The following is a 23,477-nucleotide window of genomic DNA, read 5'->3' as shown; positions in this document are numbered from 1 at the left end:
AGTACAGGTTATACTGAATACTAACTGAATCTTGTAGCATCACTTCAGTTACTGAAGGATGTTTTGAGGACAGAACAATTTCAAAATGAGCTAGCCATCTCACAAGAATATTCTCAACAAAGATCTTATAGAAAACTGAAAGGAAAGGTACAACTTACTAAAACAGCCAGTGGAAGAGGAATAAAACCCATTCTTCTGGAAACTGAGTCACTATAATCTGTATAGGCCTAGAAAAAGAAAAAGAAGAAAAAGAGGAAGAATAAGAAACTACGTATGCAAAGGACTGATCTCATTTTAGCTTGGCACATCTTCTACATAAGAATCAATGTTGACAAACATTGTATGGAGTTGTATGCATTTGCATTTCAAAATGTATCTGTGCTCACAGACCATAAAAAAGTAATTCTATCATGACCAGTAAGATCAGATTTAGCGATCTAAATATTCCACTTGCTGTTGATAATACAAGTCTCTACAACAATTAGGACAGTGAACCTAACACACTGCGATACCTCACTTGTACATCGTTTCAAGCTTAGAGACCTCTTTGTACTAATTTGACTTTGATCCTCAACTATTATAAAGAAAAACCCGTACGAGGGATAAAAAGCCGCTACCATACCATTAGTTTTAAAGCATTCTAACATACCTATAATTAACTTGGGATAACTGCCTTAAAGCTCTTAAAAATAGTTACATTTGCACTCTCAGAGCACAACTACTCTGCATGAAGTCTTTAATGCAGGATTGAAAGCCATGCTGAAGTCAGATTGCATCACATAGGCACTCATTTTGCACAGAATATCACCCAGAGAAAGAATAAAGTATTCAGAACTAAAAAACACTTTTTCCATCAACAAATTGTTGACAATTAATTGTTTGCATGGTATCTAACTTCTGTATTAGCTATACCTAATACATTCCTTACAATAGCAATGAACCTAGTCAGTAAAACAACCTGAATTACCACAAACAATCAAGTTAACAAATAGAGCATCCATCCAGGGCACTCATGAATAGACAGAGACTCATTCAGGAAAGGTGTGCTGTAAACAGTAAACATCAGAAACAGTTCTCATGAAAAACACAAGCAGTCTGTGTTTTGTAAAAACCCATGCAACCACACAAACATACATGGTACAAATACCCACATACTAGCTACCTGTGCAAGCTGATTAGGTACACCTAAGTATACATTCCAATATCTCATTATATCAATTAAAATAGTTAATACAAGAAAAAAATGCCTTCATTTTCAGGCTTACATTTTTCTGTCGACTGCTAACAAGGTCAAATGCAAGACTGGCTCTGTACTCACTGTAGACCTGGAAAAAATCCAGCACATCAGATGCGTGATTAATGCATCAGCATACTCTACAGAAGCAATAGAATTATTAATAAAATTTCTGTAAAATTATAAACATTTATGTACGGACCAAAGGAGTAAAACACACTATTCCTGAGGTTTAGTTGTAGCCTTCAACAGATAAGCCTGCATTTCTGTAGTGAAGTAACTTACGCATATATATAACAAATAAGACTGCAGTGCTTTAGGAATTGAGTGAGACTTTATAAAGCATTTACTGAATTTGAAGACAATCAGCACCACAAAGTACAAGGAATCACATTTACTTTTCTCCTTAGAATTCATGATTGTTTTGAAGTACATGAAGGATAGCAGTGGGATCAAATTAAACAAATGAGCAAGCTTACTTATATACTAAGCAAGTGATCCCATGAAATAAGAAATATATATCAGAAAGATGAAGGAAGCTCTCTCTTTTTAAAATAGTCCTATGCATTAAGACAGAAAGGCATTGATTTTAAGGATAACCTGCAGTGCATCATGCACAGCGGGTGCTCAAAACTTCTGACCAAGTCTGACCTAGCAAACACAAGCCGTTATATGTTCATACAGAAGAACTGCCAGGTTCATTAAAAAAAACCTTGCAAAAGTGTTACCTACTGTCCTCCACATCCCAAGCTGTGTCAGCACACTGAAGCATACTACATTTGCGGCTACCATTACTTCTTTATTTCTCTTCTCTAAACTTTCTATATGAAAGCAGGAAATCCATAAATGCCTCTGGCATAAGGGAGCTTATCAAGTACACCTATTAAACTTATTTCCATGCCATACAACGTAGTTAGTTTAGGGATGCTGAAAATGACAGCACTTCAAGTTTTGATCTCATTTCCTGAAAAGTGGTTTTAGCAGTGAAGAAATGCTAATATCTCTGCACTAATTTATCAAGCGCATTTGAATTCACACAATGCTCAGGACAAATGACCTGAGTCATCATGCCACACTATGCAAAAACCAATCTCACCTACTACCTCAAAGGAAGGACTACATAATATATGTTCTACGAAATTATAGGGGTGGAAAACTAATAGATAATCTGTTTTATTTTTGTGCTGCAGGGACAGTGGAAAATGCTTCTGATTTCAGATCCCACCTTTAACATGCATGCAAGAACAGAAATTCAGCAGTCTCACAAAATCTTTTTTTTTTTTTTTCAACTCAACTAGTGACCATTTCACAAAATTACCTGCCAGTTATGTGAACTGTGGTTATTATGTGAACTGCTACACAATACTTTCAAAAAGTTCCTGGATCTGGAACTGCTGCTTTAGAAGCAGACGTGTTTCTTGCACACAACAAGGTTCTGAAGAACTTTTAAAGATCAAAACATTACCAAGCTTTCCCAAATTATACCTATGTATGGAAATAACAATTGTTACATTTTCTGTACTGGAATCGATTTTAATATTAAAAAAATAGCAAAGCAAACTTAAAATAGCATTCAACATTCCAAACACAATACCTACATCTGCTGTGATGTCATTGAATTTTGTAATAAAGGCATGTTTCACAATATCCACCGCAATTTCTGAAGCAACCACCATGCAAACATCTGGGAATAACACCCAAAGATGATCTGAAGATACAGAAGAAATAAGTTAGACCATTTAATTTGACTCCAGTATACAAAATGAAAATCACAAGACTTTTGATCAACTGCCAGAAATCCTCAAGTGCCCAAAGCAGTGTCTATAGTTTACATCACCACTTAGCCTGTACTGTGCAATTCCCTTGAATTTCATTGCTCTTTTGGAAACTTAACAGTGCTATACAATTAATGCAACAACCAGGATCAGTCTCTAAAGCCCTGACATTATATAGCTTTATCTTGACTAGTATGTCTTTACTCATACTGGATAGCACTTGCAGTTTGAAACTTGTAAGTGAACGTTTAGTTAGATAAGTAACAGTCAAGCAAAATACACCACAAAGATCCAGGCTCAACACCATTAAAAATGTAATAGTTTTATTAAAACCTATATTCTAGTCAATGTTGATTAAATATTTAATATTTAATTATGAATTTCATTATATTATCAACAGCGTAGGAATTTACTGTTTTCCATTTTATTTTTCCACTAGTTTACTTACCTGGATTCCATGAGAACTGTTCCATATTTCTTAGACATACAATTAGTAGCAGCACATAATTGGTGAACCTCTCTTTTATATCTAGTTTAAAAAAAAAAGATGTCAACTCCAAACAAACATTTATCTACATACATGGATATGCATTCATTCTGTGGTTTTATTTACCACATTTTAGATTAGACAATCTTTTCTGCAAACTGTTTGATCAAATTTGAGAGGGGGATGCTGGAAACCTCACCACAGACAGAATCTCTGCATCAAACCCCTCCCCCCCAATATACTGCATCAACTCAGATTTCTCAGCATCCAAACAGACATAAGATTTTGCAACTTGCTACCACCTTTATTAGTAAGTTAAAATACAGTTATCTTTCTTGATAACTTCTGTGCCTTCCTTGTCTAATCCAAGAAGAATGAGCACCTCCTTGTGCAGAAACAGAGACAAAACACCCATAGTATAAACTGGATCCAGGATTAGAAAAAAGGCTTTCAAGCCAACTACAGAGCCTTATTTGGGAGATTTCTTCTGAGTCTTTTTTTACTGCCACCTTGGCAGGGCTGGATGCTATCAACTCAGTTATTAGAACTGTAACAATGCTCTCAGAAAAGCAGGGAGACCTGAGGAAGAGTCCTATGATGTGACTTCCCAGACTAGGCAGGGAGTTTTTCTAGTTTAGTAGTTTCACTTTCTTCTTGCACATGTAATTTTGGTAAGACTTTCATTCTTAAGAAAACAATTTCACATAAACTTTACATTATTATTTTAAAAAAGGTATTTCTGAAGCATCCCCATGACTGTCAAACTGTGCATTCTGGGACCATTGTCAGCACAGCATACTACAAGTTAACTTCTTGAAAATGCAAAAGAAGTTTGGATATCTTAATAGCATAACTTTAAATTTAAATTTATATGTAACAAGCTATTGGCTGTGTACTAAGCTTAGTTCAGTATCTCAAGCAAAAGCTAGCCACTTGAGGAAATATTTTTCCCTCAAGAACGCTATTGTGTTCTTAAAAGTGGAATTCCATTTTCATCCCACTGAGCCAAACAGTAAAACAGCCCTAGAATTCACATCAGAGTGCTCACACTTATTGAAATAAAGCAGTTCTAACATTCATATTAAGTAATAATCAGCTCTTATTTCACATTTTCCCTGATTAGCACACCATACATACCACTATTTGACATCTGAAAAAGATTGTTCTTCTCAAACTTCTTGAAAACACTTCCTTTTATTTCAACGAACTGCAATTTTTAAAAGCATTATTTAGTTTTTATTTATGACAAACTGGTGTAAACAAATCAGACAACATGAAAATTGACAATATGGTACACTAGAATGAAGGCTGCTGAAAAGATTTAGGATAGCTATAGAACAAAGTTATATACTCACGTTATTGGACATCATGATGGTAAGGAGTGATTTATTGTGAGAGTTGAAGGCCACGTTAAGGGTTGTTGCTTGAACCATTATAAGAATAGCATGCAGGACTGTAGATAGCAGGGTTAAGGAAGCAGATTTGGACATAATTTTTCTGCACAACAGCACTGAACAGTATTAAAATTTGTTTTCCTATTTTGCTTCCAAAGATAAACACAAAAAAGTTTCCACTCTGTCAAACCTCTGCCTTTTTGCAGCAGGGCAGTATCTTAAATCTATGTAATATATCCAGGCTGCTTCACAGCATGTAGCAATTTTGTGTTTGTTTTTTTTTCCTCCCTGAAATACTTCAATCAGACAGAAGAAATAGCAACATTATCTGGAAAAAAAAAGAACAAAACAAACAACCCAGGAAGACTCAGACTTAGCCACAGGAAACGGGAAGATGAAAGAATTTATCACCACCTGTAATTCCAGCAGTTCATTCTAACATTACTTCATGTGTGTGCATTTCTCTCTTTATTTTAAGAAAATGTTTTCTAGCTCCACATTTGTAACATCTCACATGCCTTCAATGCCCCGTGAGCCAAAATAATCACAAAACACAAATTAACATTCCCATGAAGTATGCAGATACCACTTGTCATCTTACTACTCATTAGGTATTAAAAAAGCTGCCCACTACTGCAGGTGGAATATAATTACAAAGTCATTTCTTTTAAAGGTTAATTTAGAAGCTTTTTCACTTTGTTTTTAAAACATGTAGTACTGACAACCTTACTTTGAAAGTAAATAAACACTTATATAGAAACAGAACTACATTTTCAAATATACTCTAAAAATAATTTCAAGTAGTTCCCGCAAAATTTTATTTATAAAATTCTGCAATTTACTGAAGAAAAAAGGATACAGACATACAGCACTGCCATGAAGAAGTGAGGAATCACACCTATATGGGCTCTTTTTCTTTCCTTAGGTTCTGTAGCAGTCCAATAAAGAGCATCCAAAATATCTTGTCCAAATGAAGAAAACAAACGATCAGCCACCTAAACAAGAAGAACTTTTTACTGCCTTACAGCAATAATATTCTCTACAACATGTGGTTGTGCCAGTGTGAATACACCTCAAACTAAAAAGCTTTTCACTCATTCATGAGTTTTCACCTCTTTTACATATCAGTCCAGTTGATCTTGCAGTTACATGGGTCCTTTTGTATATATGGCAACTCATCTCTCTCAAATTTACCTTCCAACAGTATTCATGATATGAAATCATGTGGTATTATGTTAGATGCTTCCTTGGAAGACATCCAAGTACAGTTCAGACTTTGGCCTCTGATAAAGAACTATGCATGTTGTGTAGAACCGTCCCATTTTTAACTCTATCTCCATGGACTTAAAAGAAGAAGAGTGAACAGCAAATGCATGACAGTGAATATCAGCTCTCAAGTATAAACAGGACTTAAATTAGGTTTGGTTGTATAATTTCTTCCATCTTGGAATAAGGTACATAGTCAATACAGATCTCTGCATAAAGCAGAAATAAAAAAAAATATTAGAACATAACACCAAGAGATTAAGAGGTACTAGACAGTCTGCCAAAATAACCAAAAACGGCTGAAACGAAAAACCCTCACAACCGCAAACCTACAAAAATCTGAAGTTTAGTCCAAAGAGTATGTAAAAACAACTACAAAAAACTTCAGACAGCATTATTAGAGTAGATAAGAAAAACATGGATAGCAAACTGAGCTTGTAATTCAGTATCACAGCAAAAAAGGTCACAGAATCCTACCAATTTTCCACATTTCCTGATCAGCAAGCATATGGAAGTGAAGATCATTACAAGGAAATGCTTTCTTTCCTGCCTGTACACTGAAGTTTAGTAATTTTTAAATTAAGATGCACATGGAAAAATCACTTTAAAAATCACACTGGGTATTACAAGTCATATATGGCTAAATTAGAGCTCATCTTTTAGCACTAATCAAGCAAAAAGTAGGAAAAGCTAATTACCTCTACTTAATAAACAAAATCAATAATTCTTACTGTCTTTCTGGAAGATGATAATTTTGGACAAATTAAAACAGCAAGCAGCAATACAGAACTGAACCTGCAAATATTGAACCATACCCTATTACACCATAACCTATTACCTGAAAAAATAAATTGTAGGCACAACATTGATTTCATATGATTTCCAGGCTTGGTTAATTAACAGAGTTGTAACAGCAAATATACTGAAGGGACAGAAATTACATGTTTTAAATTATTCGAGCCAACATTCCTTCAAATTTCCTGATATGATATTTAGTGATGGCTAAATAAGAACAACTGACAATACGTATCAAATGAGCTGGACTTTCATCTTCCATCTTTTAATTAACTTGACTGCTACTCTTTAATTGTCACCTATAAAAACAAAGAGAACCTTGAGCTGATGAATTATCATAAACCTGAAGTTCAAAGAAAAACATCAGTTTGAGAGATATTTACAGCGGCACTGTTTTCGGCTTTTAAATTTGTAAGTCTAGATGGTCTGCCTTATTTGGTTCCTGCTCATTGTGATGACCCACTGAGTGACTACATCTACTGCAGAATGCTTAGAATTTCATAAGATTTTGTCACAATATTGTGAGGGTTTTAACAGACTAAATGGTGACTTTGCTTTCCTTTTTAACTTACAGAAGTCTCGTTTCTTATCTTAATAGGTAGAAAATATTAAAACCCATCACACAATATTGTTGTCTGCTTTTCCAAATGGGACTTACCTAAACCCTACATGCCGGCTCCAGGCTCCAGCAGAATTCCATGGTGAGCGCTGTCACCAGCAAAACGCACAATGGGGCTTCACAAGGAGCAGGAGCCGGTGCGTCTGAATCTAAAAAAGAAAAGTGTCATTTAATTGTGCTGAATGCTCCCCTTAGGCTGGCTACCTGGAGCATTCAGCACATACTTTGAAGATGTGGCACTCCTCGTGTCCAGGAGGATATTCTCCGGACACGCTAACAGCCGAAAACATTAAGACATTGTAAACATCTCCACTGCTCAGTGATTTAACTAAATTAAAAAGATGTTCTAAATTTGTAAGTTCGTGAAGATGTAAAGTTTGTTATATGTGTATTTTATTTGAATACAGAAGGCTTATCTTAAGCACATATTTTACAGCTCCTAAAAACAGCTCGTTTCTCATGTAACAGATTCGTAATGAAATTCACTCAAGTAGGCTAAATAAATAACCTGTTGAAAGTTGACAATCTCTCATTAGGATTTCATACTTTTTTTTTTTGGCTGCAACCTACTGCTGTAAAAAAGTTCCTCAAAAAACATATCCTCTGTACTGACACGGGGGCATGATGAGACACCAAGGAAATTAAATACCATTTCCAACTTCAAAGTCTGGTTTAAGTTTTCTAATAATTACTGTAACTATGCACTGCAACATTTCCTCCTCTCTGCCCCCATGACAGGAAAAGGAAATTTGGGCACCACCAGGCTGCTTCTTGAAACAGAATCTTTGGATTCTGCCAAATGTAACAAAAACTCAACTCTTAATTCAAAAGGGCACAATACACAGTTTCCAGCTCACAGGAAACACTGCTGTCTCCATTCAGACTACTTGGTAAGCACTTGGTGTTGAACTTCCTGGCATTAAGCGAAGTGACTCAAAGGCTTCTCAAAGACTATTAAGTGATAATCTCTCACAGGTTACAGAACTATTTATGGATGAATATTCCCAACATAACTACAATCCAGATGCTAAACTATCATAAAATTGCTGATTTTTACATGATTGTCATCAAATCTAAAAATCAAAAGGAAAAACAACCCTATAAATAAGCACCCTAAGTGGCTTGTATGACGGTTAGTTGACTTAGAAGTTTGTTCTTCATGCAGTATTTTCCACATTTTATTAGATGAGAACAAATGTTTTTAGATAAAATATATAGATTTTGCACATAGTTCCAACTAAGCCAAGGTACAACAGATATTCAAAAAAAGATTAATACGCTATTCAGAGATCCCAGAACCTTTGTAAAGCTGCAACAATCCTTTCAAGAGGTTGTATCACTATATAGGGAACTATCATGCCCTATATGTGCAGACTGGAGACAAGATTTTAGCTATAAGGGCTCCATTTACTCAGTGAATCACTGATCACTGAAGCGCAATTAAAACCTCATGCTTTACATTAACATCAGAACAGATTCCTTCTTCCCCCTCAGGATTTCTCTTTATGACTCGTTTTATTGTCCCAAATCAGAATTTTCTTTTTTTGTTTCTCTAGATCCATTCAACTTACCCATGCATCCTCAGGTTTTTGTCTGTCAGTCAGGACTGAGATAGGTTAAGCAGCAGCATGTGTTACTGCATATAATGAAAGCTATACTACTATAGCTATCAAGAAACTACTACTATACTATCAAGAAACAAAACACAGATTTGCTGTTTTCCTACATCTTTCTTCTCTGTTCTCTCTCACGATCTTATCACTAATTCAAATCAAGTTTTTAATTCTATCAACAAGCTCAAGAAGTTGTACATTTTGCTCTTTGATTTTCTGTCCTTCTACCAGAGCTCTCAATTTTCATTTATTGAAACAGCTCCATAAGCTCCATGATCTAGGTAATATGAAACATCTAGAAAATTTATTTTTCATGAACTATTCTGTTCCACAACATTTAGGTTTTATATAAGAAGCATTTGTGCAATCGGGAGGATGAAGCGTGCCATACTCTACATACAAATATCATAACACATCAGTATCTTTTAAGCACTCTGAAAACATGCTTGATATTCTAATGCTCAAATTCTTACCTCAAGCATGTTATAGATGATGTAGAGCTTTATGACAGACTGCCCCCTTATAAGATGATACATCATAGAGTAGTCAACATAGTGCATCATGAAGTAGCAGATGACCAATATCACTCCTTTGAGAATGTCGCACACCTGAGCAGGTTGCAGCAAACGTCTATCACTGAAATACAAAGGGCAAGAAGTTTCACTTAGGGTCATATATATACCCACGACACACAAATGATAGTAAGTCAGTATGAATGTACCAAAGCTATTTAGCAAGGATGCATCTCAATGTAGTCTATTCCACTCCCAACACATACAGAACACCATCATCATGATTAACACTTATGCATCATACTCCTGAACAGGATCACCTAATCTGTCACGTCCATTTAGTCAGAATATTATCGTCCTCGGGCAAGAGTCCCCACATGTTAATTACTTTCTGCATGAATGACCTTTGGCTTTAATTCACTTGTCCGCTTCCAGCCAACTGTACTTATTTTGACTTCATCAGTTACAGAAATTATATTTGCTGTAACCCAAAGAAAAATAAATCAAGTAGTTATCTTCAACATGGTAAACAGATGCTGAAGAACAGTTTTTGTCCACAATTCCATTCCTTTTAGCCTTAAGGTCTGCAGCAGACTCCAAACAATTTTCCATCATAGCTCGAGGTGGATTCTTACCCAATTCAGAAGTTTACCACCTAAGGTCCCACAGGCAATCCAGAAGCCTAAGTGAATCACTACACAATTTCATGCTGTAAGTTAGAACTTCAGTAAGAAAAGATTTCTACCTCAAGTGCCACAATACCAGCAATTTGCATAATGACACTGCAAGGTGGTATTTACTTGTCTACTTAGTTTGGTTAGTTCCAGCGGGATGTAAAGCGTTTTATAAAAATCTTCAAATTAAATCAGAAGAGTGACAAGCATGTATCAAAAAAGAGATTTAATTTGTTAAATGTATGTATTTTTAGATACACACAAACTCACTTATGTTCACATTTCATAGAAGTTGGAACCAGTTAGTCTTGAGCTATGATTTTTCCTTTTCTGCATAGTTCAGTCATCAGCTTATCTCAGATTAGATAATGCTCCATCACTTTTTTCTAAACACGTGATCAGTTCGAATACATTAACAAATATAACGCTGTTTTCAAAAAAGATCCAAACAATTATGTATGACTTCCAACCACTAAAGCAATCTCATGAAAACTGATGCAAATACATACAGCTACCATCATGGGGAAGACAAACTACAAACATAAGAGTACAATTACACTTCTGGAAGTGATATCGTTCTGAAAATTAAAGTCAAGAGAATAATACCTTATGAAAGTGCAGCCAAAATTGCACACAACATGAACTCTAAAGATGAAGACATTTTTGAAAATATGCTGTGTATGGTACACTTGAATATATATCACCACTATTCTAGAAAAAAGTTGCTGAAAAGGATCAAATGAACTACATTTCACAGCTTGACTGCTGTGATATGCGGGAATTAAGCTTTTCTAGAACAGAGTGCATTCAAATAATGTTGTCATAGAATTTCACTTTTCAGACTTCACTGTAACTTAGACTTAGTTTCTTGCTTGCTGTAAATAGGCAAGCACCTATAAACCATTCCGGTAACAATCCATCAACAGTTCTGAAGTTTTAACTAAAAACATACTCCATCTTCTGTTTGAAGTTGTATAATAACTTGCATTTCTCATTCAAGAGAAGCAGCACTAATGCTGTGATAACTTTTTCAAAGCAGATATTTAGAGAAACACACGAAAACATTTGCAGAATTTCAACTTAATCAGCTTGATGACAGAAGAGTCTCTCAGCATTTCTAACCCAGGCAGTACAAGAGACCAGTGCACAGGCTGACTACAGAAAACTACTGTCCAGAAAGCAAATAGCATAAGAAAGTCCTAGCATTTAAAATCTGTTCCAACGTTCTTTCATTATGCACTGAAAAGACCCCTTTATATTGTCTGGGCAAGCAACCTAGAGCCTACAGCTAACATGTTTCTAATTGAGAGAGATTAACCATGACTATTGTACAAATGTACAAAGGCACTTCTACAGCAGCAGAATTTCCGGTCTGGCTAATGACATTTACAAAAGGATTTTCATGTGTGCTCTGAACATAAAACAGAATGGGAATAATTATTTCCTACAAAGACAGGGAAATCAAGTAAATGGATTAAGTATAATAGATTTGACACCTTTTTGGCACGTATACAGAAATAATGCAAAGCCTGCAATTGTGAAATGATGTAGTCAGTATTCAGTGAGAAACGAACCTTACAGTTTTAGTATATGATCAAGTTCAGATTGGTCCCACCTGTACTCACTGCAAATCATTCCTATCTTTTACATTAAATGGTTTAATACATGCAAACACCTGTAGGTTGATGTGATTTCACATCTATTGTGAAAAGTCTTAGGTCAACCATTATATACAGTATTTTCTGCATTTCTTTTTCTCAATATACATTTACACGTAGTGTCTCCAATAACTCATTAACACTGTTCACACTCAGTACCAATACTAGAAAATACTTTTGGAGCCATCTCGAACGCTAAGCAATACAAACTGTAAGGCACAAATGTACAAAAATGAACAAGGTACACACAGTATAGTTCTGATGCTTTCAAATTCTTAAGTCAAAGTAGATAACAAAGAGGTAAGAACTAGGCAACACTGCGGGAGTATGTAACTCTAGAAAACACTGAACAGCTTAACTGCTTAACTCATTTTGAGCATTTGCATTTTTACAGTTCTGTGTGATGGTAACAGAATACAGATGGAAAGATTTCACATGAAAATTTGTTATGGGTGTTTTTTCTCATGAATGAGAAGAGAAGAACAATGAATAAGGAAGAGCATGACAACAATTCCATTTTATATTCAATCATTCTGGTTACTGAACAGCAAACAACAGAATCTTTTTACAGAAATCAGTATCCCAGAAGTGAATTAAATAAACATAGTCCCTGCTTCAATCAACTTAGCTCTTCAAAGATAATACCACGAGAGTCTGTTTGTCTGAAATGTATTTGATTCCAGAAACAATGACACACGAGAGCTGTTTTATAATTCAGCCAATTATAGAGGTGAATATTTCGCACCTTATAAGCCAGTAAATACACAGATTCAGCATTAGGACTGTCCTTCAAAAGTGCCGTAATAAGATACATCTGTCCTCTCACTCACTTATTTCCTACTATTATCCCATCATTACTTCTAATATTTTTTGCTGTAACTCATGCTCGTCAAGATACTCTTTTCACAATTTCACAGCTTCATTAGGCTAAGCCTCAAGATCTCATGTTTAGCAGCACAGACCAGACTGAGGAATCATCACATTTTTAATTTAAGCATCTTCAGACATCAAAGTCCCTTTATAGAAAATAGTAAAGCTTATCCATTCTTTCCATTAGCTGTTACATAAAATCTTACATTGTTTCACTAGCAAAACTGAATACATGGAATTGTTTGAACATGAGGTGATCCATCAATCTGCATGAATTCCAGCTGAAAATCAAGCATTCCTTCACAAAGAAACCTGCAGATAAACTTTCTCCCACAAACTAAGGCTACACAGAAAGACACATGCAGGCATTTACCATTCCACAGCAAGTACTTAACATGTTCAAATTCCTCATCCTATCAGCTACTGTTACTATTATGCCCAGTAAATGACCAAAAAAATCCCAGCTGAAACAACACTTAGGTTTCCAAATAATAAAACTGCACAAATGCACATTTTCAGGGATATACACTCCTGTTACTAACTTTAATATAAGGAAGTGGCATGCAAGCATTCCTGTTATGCCTCTCTTCCACCACAGCAGGCTTCTGTTCCAGACCAGTGATCACACTGTGTCTCAGACAATTAGAAGTGAAACCACAATAAAGCCTACGCAGTGCAATGACTGGCATCCACCACTGATGAGGAACTCAGAACCAGTCTGTTAAAGCAACTTTTTGTCAACTATGTGTCAAAATATATTTAAGAGTGAATCTTCATCATTGCTCTGTTTTGAAAATGATGTGACCTGAACAAACAGCTCCCTTATAAATACTTAGGATAGGTTACTTTGTTATTCTATAGGAAAAACTAAAAATCAAATTAGAATACAACTAAATTTTGTTGCTACACAGTATTTTTTTTTTTCCTGTACAGTTTAGAAACACAAATTCACATTTGTTTCACTTGTTAGAAAATCCAAAGGGTCATGATACACATAAAACCCAGTGAAGAAAAGTGTGGTGTGGAAGTCTGCTTTGACACAAGCAATTTGCTCAGACCAGTGAAAATCAAAGAACTTGCAAACCTGACTGTCTTTTTCAAGGTCTGCCTATCTGATACTATACACCAGTTGTCTCCATCTACTGGTTGGAAAAAATTAGGTTCAATCATAGCATCAAAATGATTATTTGTTATGGAGACAAGTTACCCATATGCAGTGGTAATGTAGTGGCTGTGCCTGTTTCAACTGACCATAGAATCATAGAACGGCTTGGGTTGGAATGGACCTCAAGGATCATTAAGATTCAACCCCCCTGCTGCAGGCAGGGCTGCCAAGCTCCACATTTAATACTAGATCAGCCTGCCCAGGGTCTGGCCTTGAACACCTCCAGGTACGGGGCATCCACAACCTCTAATTGGGATTTCACAGTACTTTTCTTTCAGGTTATTTAATAAGTGGAATACCTTCAGGCTTTCAGTGCATTGGTACCTACACTATTTGAAATGGTTAAACCACTTGGAACACAGAAGTATACCCCAGGAAAATCAGGAAGTTTTTCTTACTATAAAGAAAACATTGACTGAGAATCTTGTTACAGTTGTCCGTAGCATTTTCAACAACTGCTTTTCAACAACTGACAACACAAAATGAACTTTCTCACTATGGTGTCATCCGTACGTCTACAGAGTAATCTGTGGACAAGTACACTTGTCTTTGTGATTACTTCAGCATGCGATGTATAAGCACTCTGCAGACATCATTTCAAATGTAACCCTGCAGAGTTGTATACTATTATATCCTATGATTCATTTTCTTCTGCCCACTGGTGCCCCCCAATCCGTCACCAGCACAAGTGCACATGTTTTACTAGTCAGCTTTTAGAGACATGGGTTTTCTAAAACCATCAGTAAGCTTATCCCAATATATTTATTCAATTTTTAGAGTGTGAAGATGCCCAATAGAATGACTACATTTTTAATTGGTTCCTTTACTAAAACATCACCTACATAATTTGGGATGCCCTAAATAACTACACCTTAATTGGATAAAATTGTCAATACTGATGTCACAGATACAGGAATGTAAACATGTGACTACACTACAGCTGCAATAATGCTTTAGATGGATTATTACATCTTACAGGTTCTCAATAAAATCATGAATGTAATCACCTGCATATATTTTTTGTAACATTAAATAACATTTATTCCTAGAGACATTATTCTACTTCACACAACTTAAAAAAAAAGCCTGTCACTTGAACTGGCTTGTTTGGCTAACAAAACACTGTTTCAGGTTACAAGCTTAAATGAGTATTTTAGGGTAAATCTTTTCTTACTTTATCTTTTATTCAACGATAGCTTCATCATTTTTCAAACTTAAACAACCACTGAGGTACGTATTAGTTAATAACATACTTCAGTTATGAAAGCAGTGATCTAAGTAAGCAGTTACATTTATATATCCTCATTTCTCCTTTTTTTTTTTTTTTACATCTCAGATATTTGTAGGAAAATGCAACATTTTGTTTTACATATATATTTAGACATCAAAGTCTTAATTCTTCAGTGTATTGTTTAAAGATGAACGGTGATACCCGAAGTTGACAAGAATTGAACTGATTGACATGAAGTAGTGAAAACACCAGGGGAAAGAAAACCCAAGCAAGCCTGTGTGAAGGATATACTTGCACACCCCAGAAAATTTTGAAAATGAGCAAAGTGAAATATTGCAAGTATTTTCCTACAACTGTGCTTAAGTTTAGAATTAAGCGTGGCTTCAGAAAGAAAGCAACAACTAAGCTGATCAACTCTAATGCTTAGTTTGAAGATTAAAAAAAAGATGCAGTTTGCAGTATGCGGGACTTCACTGTCATAAGACTGTTGAGATATACAGATTCAGGGCCAACAAAAAAAATATGTTCCAATTGAAGATTTGAATACAGAGAGCTAAGTTGGCCAAGACTAGATGATATTTCATCTCTCAAACAACAGAAAGCCTCTACATGCACACAACACAGCACAAAACCATGCTAAGAATGAAACAAAACCAACCTTTCTGTTAGGCCCCGATGAGAGCTGCCTCAAAACAAATTAAAAAAAAACAAAACAGAGGTTTCATAAGTGACAACTAAAATTAGCTTTCATTAAGCTTTGATTCTGTTATTAAAAATGAAATTGTAAGTGAAGTCAGTATATGAACATAAAAAAAATGCACTATATTTTAGTCAACAGGCAATTAATTTGAAGTCTAATACTACTAAGATAGCTGGCAAGAAACTTTCAGAACCCTCTCCAAAATTTCTGAAGTGCTATTAAAAAAAAAAAAACAAAACCCAAATCAACCCAACTGCTTGAAACTCAAATAAAATATAGCTAAAAGCATGATTGAACCATTACTTAGAATAAACATAAAAAGCTTAAGGCACTATAAATGAAGTATAGCAGGGGCTATGTTTTGTCCAAAACAGCCTATTTGAAATTGGACTGAACTGGAACACAGGCACTCTGTATAAACAGAGTGTTAGACCTATTAAGATTACAGCCAATTTCCACACAGTAGTGAAGTTGTACACAAAAATATACTACCACAAACAGCATCGAATCAATTTCATTTACTGAGTACTGAATAACAACTGTTGGTGTCTCCTTTGAAGTATGTTAGTTAACTTAGCTACCCTATTCATTTGTAACCAGTATTTTTACTGATTACATGCTGATGTGCGAATTTGGCCGACAGCATAAAAGGAAAAAGAAAATCAGGATTTACTCACCAAGGAGGAATCCCTGTGACATCACATTCCATCCTATAAAGGAAGTGAAAGTGCTCTTCCCTTCCGTCTGATTTACAAGAAAGAAAGAAAGAGAAGGTTGTAATGTTGCTACACTATGCACTGTTATGGAAAGGAGAAAGGAATATTTGATCTGAAAGATTACTACAGAAAATACTGGCTGTACCTGCCCGTTTTGGTTGGTAAAAAGTCACAGGTATTGGTGGAAAGGTGCGTTACTTCAACATGAGCTTAAGCAGACAGCAGGAATTTTAGGTATTTAACAGCTAAATCTAGCCCTTAAAAAAAAACATCAGGACTGTGTAACACAGGTTACATTTCTTTATGAACTATGTCTATATTGAGAATGCCAGTGTAGTTTTTGTTTTCCTGAGATGTTTCCTTCCTGCAATTTCTTTCTGGAAGTAATGCTGCTTTCATTTATTTCCTACTGAAAAGCATTCATCTGTGGTTTCATAGGAGAGCAGTGGGAAATGAAGAGGTACATGCAGTATAACTAACGACATGATTGCCAAATTCAATTCTTTCTGGGAGAAGGGAGAACAGTAAAAGAAAACAGAACGTGTACTTATGATCTACAGTTCCACTTCAATATGGAAGACAAGTAAAGATTTCCAAATCATTCTTCGTGTCAGAAGAATTATACGCAGCTTCTGTATTTCCTTGGGAAAGCCAGAAATTTCAGTAAATCTCACCTTTCTTAGCAAAAGTCCTTACTTATTTTATGGGTAAGATGTAAAAACATCTTTGTGTAACTTATCAAGAGTTTTTATCAGTTTTACAAAACTTGGTCTTCCTATCAGAGTATTTTTCATATAGCACAGAAGCGTTGCCATCTTCCCACAGAAGGTTTTTCTGACATGCAACGCATTTGAAAACAACAAAAAAAGTTCTATTGAGGTGTTTCAAAATGAGCAAAGACATCAATCTGCTCAGAATATCTAGGTGTGAGGTATTAAAAAGTCTGAATTGTAAAAAGAAACCACACCTTCCAACCACGGGTAAAGTTATTTTAGAAGCCTACTGAGGACTGTATCTGAAAAGAACACCACCAGGTCCACTCTGTCTTAGATCTGTTGTTCCAACAAAGCACATTACTTCTAAGTTGTCAGAAAGTATTTCAATCAAATGAGATTAGCTTTTAAAATTCAAGAAGCATAGTTTGAGAAATTTTCCACTACTTGGAAGAAAGCATCAAGAGCTTTTATTTTGTTTAAAAATACTGCTTTTGAAATTTATTTTTTGTTAGATGTTAATTTTTTTTTTTTTTTAAAGATCACCCCATTATTTAGGGAGCTTAGGAGTAATGAAGTTTCACCTGCCAAAACCACCACAATCTGATGACTTAGCCACTGCCAGTTGGACTACAATGATTTAACCAGTAGCTTATAGTTAAATTAATGACAGAATCTTGGATTCTTTTCATTGAAGTTTTCAGACTTCTTGAGTCTTTAAAATAGCTATGCTAACACAACAGTATAGCTCTGAAAATACACAAAACTAAATCTACTCGAAAGACCAAGGGATGATTTAGCAGTCAAACAGAACCAACTTGCAGGGTCCAGGCAGAAAAATGAGGAACTTCAAGATTCATTTACTCTGTTCTCTTAGCTTTCTTAGATGGAAGATTAAAATGCATAGGAAGCTATAGAGCACTCCCCCTACACTTAAGTTCTGCAGATATCTCTATAGACAGGAATTAACACATCTTAACTAGAATATATTTTCATTGTTTTGAAGAAGTGAAGGGTAATATAATCTTTATCTACACTGTTATGAAGAAACAGAAAAGTTGGAGAGTAAAGAGGAAGGCTGACAACACTCACTGCTCAGTCACTTCACTAAGATGTTGAGAAAATAGCCAAGATGAAGGGAGGAGCACTTTTATTTACTACACAGAATGGAATATGATGTGGCAGGTTTAAAAACAACTAATCACATACATTTGTGAGGATGAACATGTTAGAAGATAACCAGCCACCTGCTTCAAGTACCTTTTGTAATTATAGGCGCATTTTTCCTACTGAACTCAATTTACACACGCAAAATTCCTGAGCTAGAAAAGCAAAAGATATAATCTTTATTTTAACATTAACAAAACCAAATCAGAATGACTAGAAAGAAGGAAAAAAAAAACAAAGTGCATACTCTGAGTATTTGGAAATTAATGGTTCTACTATCTGAAGGTTCCATTACATACTATAAATCAAGCGTGAACTATTCAATAAAAAACATTTTTAATTTATTAATGACTTCAACAAAAGAGATTCTAAAGAAAGAAATTCCATAACCATTTGAAGAAACTGACACAGAAGAAAATTTCTCAGGAATCCCTACCATAATCAAACCTTCTTCATTCAAGGTCTCAGTCTCACCGAATCTTACCTGATACCCGTTTTAAAGTTTAACACATTCAAGTTGAATTGATCAAACTGTATCCTACCCTGCCATTCGCACTAAGAATAAGCAGACTAAATTTTAACATTGTAGCTGTGTGTGGTCTTCTGATCGTTGCTCTGTCGGGACACTGACTTACTGTCCAAGCCAGCAAGTAGTCTTTCACATTTTTAATTAGCATTTCAGAAGAGCAGAAAATTCATTTGTCAAAAGCAAAACTAAGTTTATAAATGAGAACTATTAAGTTTTTAAAAAGTAGTAAAAAAAACAAATAGTATGTTAAAATCCATTACATTTACCAGAATTTTAGTATTTTGGCAGTAGCATACAGAAATACACAAATAGGCACATAATTTCATTTGAAACTGAACAGCAGCCATATTGATCTTTACATTGCTAGGAAAATCTTGACAATTTTAATGAGATCCAGCTCAAAATTAACAGCAAAACACAATATCAGAGACTGCCACCTAGTGTCTGTTTTAAGCAGTACCCAAGGACATTTCAATTCAAAACAAAAAACTAGCATTTTTTAATGCAATAAGAGGCAATTTCTTTCTAATCAGAAAACACATTCTAAACTGTGCATCTAAAAGCACTTCACACATAATGGACTATTAATAACGGAAATGCAATCAATTTGATCAAAATAAAGAATTGGCAGACATAAATCAACTTACAGCATGGGGAAATCCACATAGTGAAAACTATGAAGCCCTGATTTATTCAAGGAAAAATTATAACATCAATATAAAGACTCCTTTACTTTTAGGTTACACTTGTAAGACTTTTTAGTCTTAAGGTATACTTTAAAGTACCAACTTTCACCACGGAAATTAATTCTGTCCTTTTTTTTTTTTTTAATTATTATTCCTGTTCCAAGAAAGTAAAACAGAAATTCTTGAATTAGCAACTTTCTTAGCATTGATCTAAGCAAAAAAACCAAGAGGTCAAAACTCCTAAAGTTTAACATATTCTATCTAGCTAGTCCCATCCCACTTGCTCTCCAAGATTCTTAAGGAAAAAAGCCATTTTATACATGGACCCCTTGGGAAAAGGTTACCGTGGAAAGAAGGAAAACCCTTGTAAAAATCAAAACTTTTGTTTCAATATCAGTCTGTCAAAGACAATGGTCAAGTCATTAACTCCAAGTCAAACAATAGCTAAAATACTATTCAAACAGATATTAGAAGAACAATACTTCAGGGGATATGTTCTTTATTAACCCAAATGTGCTTAAGAGACATTGTTATTAAGCCATCTGAAGGAAGCAACGAGAATTGGTGACTGTTGGCAAAGCTTAGAAGTACTTCTCGTGCACCGTTAATTTACTTCAGAGTGGAAGAAATCATTAGTAGTTTAAACAGCACTGGAAGGCCATAAAATTAACCACTTAGATAAACAGAAACATTATTTATGTGCATCAACATCTTTCTCTTGAAAGAACTTACCGTAATCCATAGCAAGGCAAAGTGATGAATCGGAACATTGCCAGAAAAACTCTCAAAGGAAGCAGGGTGAATATATACAGAAAAGCATCCAGGCACAAAAAGATTCCAAAAAACATCAACTAAATTATAAAAATAAAACAGATGTTAGTAGTTTATACGGCATTACAAAAAATTTATACAGAATTGTGTATGAAAAATACACTTACATGTTACTTCAATTAACCTAACAAGCACAACACCATACATGCTTGGAAGACTTTCATCAAAAATTGTGCTCCACGAGGCCCAAAGTCCTATACAGGTAACCACAGTTCACTAATTGCATTTAGATGCTACTGCAGCTTGTTTTCCAACAGTGACTTCCTTTAAAGTTTACAGAAGTTAATGTTTTAACCTCAGGACAAAAAAAAAAAACAAAACACACCTCTGGAGCTGTATACACATGTAAAACTATTTGCCATATGTATGTCTTTTAATATGACCTTTTCCCCCCCTTAAAAAAAACAGATTTTACCTTGTCAGCTTTCTATTACACACCTAATTACAGCTGTGGTACTTCCCTTTGGGGATATGCATCCTTCTTTCATATGAAGAGGAATATGAAATATGAACAGGTAAATTTACATACTTGCCCTCAGTTAAAATGCTTCCACAATTTATAAAAGCAGTTAAAGCCATTTAATTATGAGCATAGGCCAACCTACTGTATGATAATTAAACTATACCTAAACTCTGTAATTAAAAAGCCGTTATATAACAAATTCTCCCTAGATGTTCCTTCCTCTTTTTTTTTTCTTTAATCCCCACTTTGTGAATCTAAGTTTTTCCTGAATGGGACTCTGAGCACCCTAATTCTACCTAAATATTAAGTCCTAGTGTGTTGGCATTAGATGTAAAAACAACAACCACCACCACCACCTATGTAATAAAATCACCTTAAAGGATATTAAGTGTTCACCTAATATCAGAGGACACATTTTATTCCAGTTTATTCTCACTCTAGCTGATTATTATTTACATTACTACTCTGCAATTACATTGTCAGGTAGTAAACAATACAAGTCATTAAGATAATTCTTCCATTCCTTTTCTACTGTCTCACATGCTTCCTTTGAATTAAGCAGACTTTTACATCAGTTGAGTGATTCGAACAATAGCTGGTCTACACACCATTTAGTTTGCTTTCCAGGTGCTTGCCAGCATACTTTTTTTTTTTTCAGTATCATTCAATTTGTTATAGCTAGAATGTGAGCTAACTTGGACTAAGCCCAAGCAAAGAACAAATTTATTTCATAATCTCTTGCTGTAAAGAGACATCCATCACTCTTTAAATTTATCTGCTTATTGCTCAGTTTCATATTCTTCCACTAACATTCAAAACAGGCAATAAAGTCTAATTTACCATGCAAAAATCTCATCAATTTCACTACTTAGAACATCAACCTTATTTATACAAGACTGTTGGTCTTTGCTTGTTCTTACATGTTAAAAAAATTTTTTGGAAACATACGGTGATGATCCTTCAGAATAATTTCTGTGGCTTAAGGACTGCACATAATAGCCTCCGTAATTACAGTGGAGATGGATTTAGTTCTGTAAAACCAGATCTCATCACAGACCAAGGATAAATTTAATGATACTCGAGGGCTATGCAAGGCATGGACAACAGGAGCCAGACTCTTCCTCCGCTGCTCTGTGAACTTTCTACTCCTATTTCAAGCTACTCCACTCAGCTACCCTCCCATCTCCACATGGGTTCTGAATTTTTTGAGAACATAGGCTAAGCAGTTCACCACATGCTATCTTAGCATGAAACATGAAGCATTCACTGCCAAATTATGAGCCAATTTAAATCTCAGAATGGTTCAATAACCACCAAAGTTCATGAAAACTAAATTGTGTGTTTAAGATGAGGGAGGGAGGTGGGAAAGAGTCATGGAGCTGGTCTCCTACTTCAATATAGCTTACTGTTAATTAGATTAGGTTTACCATACAACTTTGTACCTAGAGATTTTGAGAAATTTAACAGCATTACTCTTAAGTAATACAGTTAATAATGCAGTACAATACAGTTATAATGCAGCCTAGATGACTTTATTACCAATGCTGCTTACCCTGAGCATATTCTGGCTGTCTCTCAAATCTGACATCCTCCCCTAGCGGGTTTCAAAATGGGTGAGAACAAAACTCTCTTCTACATCAGAGTATTGAACTTCTGCAGGGTCAGAATTATATTTAGGCATACAGAAAAGAAGTGGCAGGAAGGCATCTATGGGAATGACCACAGCACTTGGAAAGCAGGGGAAGGAAAGGAAGGTGAGGTAAAGAGTGGCCAGAAACAAAACAGATGGCTGTGGAAGTCAAAAACCTTAGACAAACTCAACCATCACCATATCTTTAGACTGAAAAATTAGCTAAAACAATTGTGTTGTATTTTAATGAAAAATTATATTTTACAGTTTTTTTTTGTTTTGTTTTGTTTTTTTTTTTACTTTGATTGACCATTCCTTGAAGTGACATCTTTGTATTTGAATTCAAATACCATCATCTGGACTTGAAAGCTAGTTATGTCTGTTTCTGTTAACAACACTGAGTTGCTCTCAATTGAAAAGACAGAAAGTTAATCACTGCAGACTTTTATCCTGTTTTTTGAGTGAAAAATGTTCAAAAATAAACATTCCTTTTAATAACTTAATGCAGTAGATTTAATCTTTAAATTTAAAGAAATATTTAAAAGTACTTCACCTTTTCCAGTTCTTTTGGTATCCGCATGCATGTGTATACTCTCTCTCTCCGCTCTGTGTACTTTGCTTCATTGTGTTCAAGGAAGTAACCTCTTGTTAGCTCAGCACTGATGAATCTCAGCAATGAAAGATCTACATTCAGAGACATACACGAGGAGAAAACACTTCAGGCACTAAGAATGATAAAACTGCTATGC

General features: G+C 35.1%; 1 protein-coding gene across 3 annotated transcripts in view; it reads right to left on the bottom strand.

Moving 5' to 3' along the window:
- Positions 1–23,477, bottom strand: part of TAPT1 (transmembrane anterior posterior transformation 1) — a 69,293-nt gene that overhangs the window by 9,130 nt on the left and 36,686 nt on the right. For all 3 annotated transcript variants that reach the window (XM_090139642.1, XM_090139641.1, XM_031588404.2), the window contains 10 exons: positions 23,282–23,412; positions 20,537–20,655; positions 9,657–9,819; positions 5,750–5,885; positions 4,852–4,949; positions 4,634–4,703; positions 3,458–3,538; positions 2,833–2,942; positions 1,266–1,325; positions 159–227 (listed from right to left, as the gene is read on the bottom strand). In XM_090139642.1, coding sequence (XP_089995768.1) covers positions 159–227; positions 1,266–1,325; positions 2,833–2,942; positions 3,458–3,538; positions 4,634–4,703; positions 4,852–4,949; positions 5,750–5,885; positions 9,657–9,819; positions 20,537–20,655; positions 23,282–23,412 — 1,037 coding nt within the window. The remainder of the gene's footprint in view (positions 1–158; positions 228–1,265; positions 1,326–2,832; positions 2,943–3,457; positions 3,539–4,633; positions 4,704–4,851; positions 4,950–5,749; positions 5,886–9,656; positions 9,820–20,536; positions 20,656–23,281; positions 23,413–23,477) is intronic.

Source organism: Phasianus colchicus, chromosome 4, assembly GCF_987193195.1.
Source record: "Phasianus colchicus chromosome 4, bPhaCol1.hap1.1, whole genome shotgun sequence".
Lineage (NCBI taxonomy): Eukaryota > Metazoa > Chordata > Aves > Galliformes > Phasianidae > Phasianus > Phasianus colchicus.
This window is presented reverse-complemented; position numbering and strand designations above follow the sequence as displayed.